The 4691-nt window shown below is 35.9% G+C and overlaps 1 protein-coding gene across 2 annotated transcripts; it reads left to right on the top strand.

Annotated features, from left to right (window-relative positions):
* On the top strand, nucleotides 1-4337 carry LOC127179182 (uncharacterized). Of its 2 annotated transcripts, XM_051132499.1 has the most exons (3): nucleotides 21-53; nucleotides 285-335; nucleotides 1458-4337. In XM_051132499.1, exon 3 carries the CDS (start codon nucleotides 1465-1467, stop codon nucleotides 3688-3690), a length of 2226 nt encoding a protein of 741 aa, XP_050988456.1. In that variant the 5' UTR covers nucleotides 21-53; nucleotides 285-335; nucleotides 1458-1464; the 3' UTR covers nucleotides 3691-4337. The 2 variants fall into 2 exon arrangements, with proteins under 2 accessions (XP_050988455.1, XP_050988456.1); XM_051132498.1 differs by lacking the exon at nucleotides 285-335 and having other exon boundaries at nucleotides 1-53.
* Nucleotides 4338-4691: the final 354 nt, after the last annotated feature.

Here is a 4691-nt window from a genome sequence, read left to right on the forward strand (position 1 = left end):
CATTTCAACACATGCAGAGATACCGATATTATAACCACCTGCGCACAGATAAGGTGAGTTTAACTTATTATGAAAGCAAAAACAGAAAAGTTAACTGCTTTTTGTTTGATTCGATGTCATAAGCAATCCTAAAGAATTAGAAAGATTTCCATAGAAAAGCGTTATATGGGCTTTCTGTTTTTCCGGGATTTCCGATTGAAAATATAAATAGTTTTCATGAAAAAATGCAACATAATGCTCATTAGGTTCCAATCTTATCTGAATAAATAAACGTTTTACTCCAGATGGGGCAGGTCTACTCACTTTATCTATCGGCGAAAGATTTTTTTTATAAGGTAAGCTTTTCACTTCACCACGTCCATTCCACATCGAATAGCTTCTCATCCTTACATGACTGCTAAAGTTAACTTACATTTTAGTAAACCTTAATCTGTGCTCTAAAAACTGACATATTGCATGACTTTGTGTCATTGAAAAGTCATAGTAAAATCTAGAGAAATATTTAAGGTGGTTAGCGGGGTACAGTTGAGACACAATGTATCATTTATTTATTATGTTTATTGTTTTTATGTTTATTAGGTTATTGTTTGCATTTGACCTGTTTTATTATTGCTGTTTGCAGTTGTTCAATGTTTTTATGGTTTCACTGTTTACTGTACTCACCTTTTAAACTGTTACTATTAAAATGATGAACTGAAATTAAATATTGTATCGCTGTTTGCCATTACTGTACAATGTTTTACAAAAGAACTACTTTTGACTAAACAAATAATCAAATAAAATACTGAATGGAAATAAAAACTGTTGAATTCTGGTTTTTAAAGGTATTTTACGTTTGCAATGAATTACGCATTAACAGCATGGATCTTAACTGTACTCGACATGGGTACAGTTGGAACAAAAAAGCTTTTTGTGTTTATGAGCTAATTGTGGCAAATATGAAAAATTATTAATTATTAAGTAAAGGAAATGTCACATGAAAAATCACTTCTTTTCAGTCCCTAGTTTTGGTGTGGAAACGGAAAAAGCAAACAGTGTACCAACAGTCCATCCTATACGCCGCTAGATGTCAGCGCAACATTAAAAAAAATACATACAACTTATATAAGCACTATGAGAAGTCTCAATGTATTAAATATATTGACTTAATTTAAAAGGAAAAGATAAAGTGTTTATTTCTACGATAATAAAGTCAGAAATTATATATTTTTCACTGAATGGTTTGTAAACTACACGTTTAAATTACACTTAGATATGTGTAGACAGTGACCTCTAGTGTAAACAGCTGCATTATTCTATGAGGATAAAACAGTTTATAATTTTAGCTGCAAAAAAATGGCACTATTACTGCAAAACTAATGTAGAAACGTTTCACTAGCAGTAAAAAAAAAAAAAAATAAAAAAAAAAAATTAACATTGAGTTTATTGACATTTACCCAGTTGCTTTGCTTTTTCAGAGACATCATGTCAGATGAAGTCAATGTCTTTATGGACCCTTTCCTCAAAATCTACACAAGTCCTGATCATATAGAAGTAGCTGATAACCTTACTGAATGCTTTCACGAGGACATTGTGTTGAAAGAGCAACAGAGAAACACAGAATTGTTGGAGTCCCTAGGAATCGTCCAATCAAAAATCATTAAAACCATGGAGAAACAACCAGAGAAACGCAAAGAGCATTCTTGTTCTGTAATGGGGATTGTTGAATCAAAACTTAATGAGGTGAAGGAAAGAGAGAAGCTGAGGGAAAAAAAGCAGAGTGATAAAGAAAAGCAAGCAGAGAAAGAAGTGGTACATATAACAAATGAAACAACTGTTGATCAGTCAGAAAAAGCTGTATTGTGCAATTTTGACAGGATATGGATGGAAAAATGTTTTGAGGAGCAAAATGAGCAAACCGAGGCTGAAGAACCATGGAAAGTGACCACAGAACAGCAACACGTGAGAAAAGAAACGCAGAGTGATGAAGAAAAGCAAGCAGAGAAAAAAGTGATACATATAACAAATGAATCAACTGTAGATCAGCCAGGAAAAGCTGTATTGTCCAAATTTGACAGGATATGGATAGAAAAATGTTTTGAGGAGCTAAAGGAGCAAACCAAGGCTGAGGAACCATGGGAAGTGACAACAGAACAACAACACATGAGAAAAGTAAAGGAGAGTGATACAGAAAAGCAAGCAGAGAAAGAAGTGATACATATAACAAATGAATCAACTGTTGAACAGTCAGAAAAATCTGTAGTGTGCGATTTTGACAGAGCATGGATGGAAAAATGTTTTGAGGGGCTGAATGAGCAAACCGAGGCTGAGGAACCATGGGAAGTGACAACAGAACAACACCACAAGAAAAAGGAACAAAGCGAACCAAAAACTGCATTTGAGCTGACAAATGAGGACACAAATGGATTGATCGATTGTGGAAAAGATGACACAGATAATGTCTTCAAGTGTAAAGCAAAAGAAAACGCACATTTAAAATCAAAAAGCACTAAGAAGAGGGAAAGTCTAAACACAGCACCTAAAACGCAAGAAGATGAGCATATATATGAAGTACCTGATGTTGTGCTCACTAATTCTGTTGAACACAATTATGAAACAGAATGTATTAAAGAACAACTCAAGCACCTGGACAACGTCACACTTCATATTGCTGTTACAGGATCTACTGGAGCAGGGAAGTCCACATTTATCAATGCAATACGAGGTCTTAAACCCGACGACGTTGGTGCAGCTCCCACAGGGGTGACTGAGACGACAGTGACATCAACGGTGTACCCACATCCTACAATGCCCAATGTAAAATTATGGGATCTCCCAGGGACTGGAAGCCCCAAATTTAAAGCCAAAAACTATCTAAAGGAGGTGAAACTTGACACCTTTGACTTCTTCATCATCATCTCCTCAGAGAGATTCAAAGAAAATGATATCGTGCTGGCTAAAGCCATTAAAGAGAAAAAGAAGTTGTTCTACTTCCTCCGCTCGAAGATTGACAATGACATTGAAGCGGAATCTCAATGGAGAGACTTTGATGAGGAGAAAGTCCTCTCACAAATTCGTGAAGACTGCTATATAAACCTCAAGGATATGCATAACCCAGAAATTTTCCTGATTTCCTCCTTTGAATTGCACAAATATGACTTTCAAACCCTCGTTGACACACTGGAGAAGCAGCTACCTGCTCACAAGAGAGATGCCTTGGTTTTGTCCTTGCCAATATACTCGTCCAAGATTCTGGAGGAGAAGATCGAAATGTTTATGAAGCAAACCTGGTCGGCAGCTGTCGCTTCTGGTTCCATTGCTGTGGCTCCAGTGCCTGGTCTTTCCATAGCTTGTGATGCTGCCATTTTGCTGGCTTTCTTCACCAAGTGTTACTATGCATTCGGCCTGGATGATGAGTCAATAGATAAACTGTCGGTGAGGGTCAACAATCCATCCCTGAAATCTGTAAGAAAGTCACCTCTAGTGATCGCTGTTAGGCAAAAGAAACTCAGTAATAAGGAGCTGTCTGCACTGACAAGTAAGGAAGCAGCTGTTAAATTTGCATGGAGCATGGTTCCTGTTGTAGGGAGTAAAAAGACAGCAGAAATGTCTTACTCTGCAACACTGGGCCTTCTGCGTGCAGGAGTTCAGGATCTCGCTGATACAGCCAAAGAAGTGCTGAAAGTGGCAGGTCTGACTGATGTCTACTAAAATATTGAGATCACAGTCAAGAGGTCATCCAACTAATTAGTGTGGTTAAGACTTTTTGACACATTTTGTGGGGTCACAATCACTCACAAAATACTCAAATTATGTTCCTGCCATTCAAGAAGCTGTGCTGCATGCATAATAACAGTTCTGAACATGTTTCTTTATCATCTTAAAAATGTGGTCTTAGATTGCTTTTGAATGTTCGTATGATGTTATGTGTTACATCATGTGCTGAGTGTGTGTAGAAACCACAAGTTACCACTACTGTTTGTCTTCATAGTTATAAAAGAATACATTTTAAAGTGTATGTAAACTATTCACAGGAATGTGGTCACTTTAATTATCTAATAGTTTCATTTTTCATTTTTTTTCTATCTGATTTTTAATTATGCATAATGTCTAATGTCTTATTGTACATAATAGAAATTAAAAGGTGTATATAGTTTTTTATTGGCTTTTGGAGTTACTGCAAGACCTGGGATGGTTATAACATGGGTCAGTTGTAACACTTCCGCTTTCTCAAATAAAAAACAAGTTACAATCACCTGATTCACTTCACACATTTTCAGATATTTTTCATGCAAGTTGTTTGTGCTAATGTTTTGGTTGTAAGCTGTAAGGTGAGCTACGCCATGGTGACAAAACACTGGGTTAGTTGTAACCAGTGTTGGGGAAAGTTACTTTTAAAAATAATGTTATGTTACTTTTGAGTTACTTTCGCGTTTCTTTTTAAATCTGGGCAGGGCTTGCTTGTTTATATATATATATGTTCTATAAGTTCTATTTTTAGCAAATGTAAAAGCCCTGGCTTTCACACCAAAAAGGAAATGAATAAGCCTAAATAAGCCTATAATAAGCCTAGGCTAAAGGAAAAATAAATTCACGTCTGTACAGTAGAACGCAGGAGAAGGTTTGACACTCTTCAGCAATTAAAAACTAATAAAGCACAGATTTTAGTTTATTTAATTTTTTTTGCTTATTAGTATGATTGAACTGGATCA

The sequence above is a fragment of the Labeo rohita genome, chromosome 16 (assembly GCF_022985175.1).
Source record: "Labeo rohita strain BAU-BD-2019 chromosome 16, IGBB_LRoh.1.0, whole genome shotgun sequence".
Taxonomy (NCBI): Eukaryota; Metazoa; Chordata; class Actinopteri; order Cypriniformes; family Cyprinidae; genus Labeo; species Labeo rohita.

Coding starts and splice junctions, on each gene's coding strand:
- LOC127179182 (XM_051132498.1), top strand. CDS start 1,465: ATGTCAGATGAAGTCAATGTCTTTATGGACCCTTTCCTCAAAATCTAC.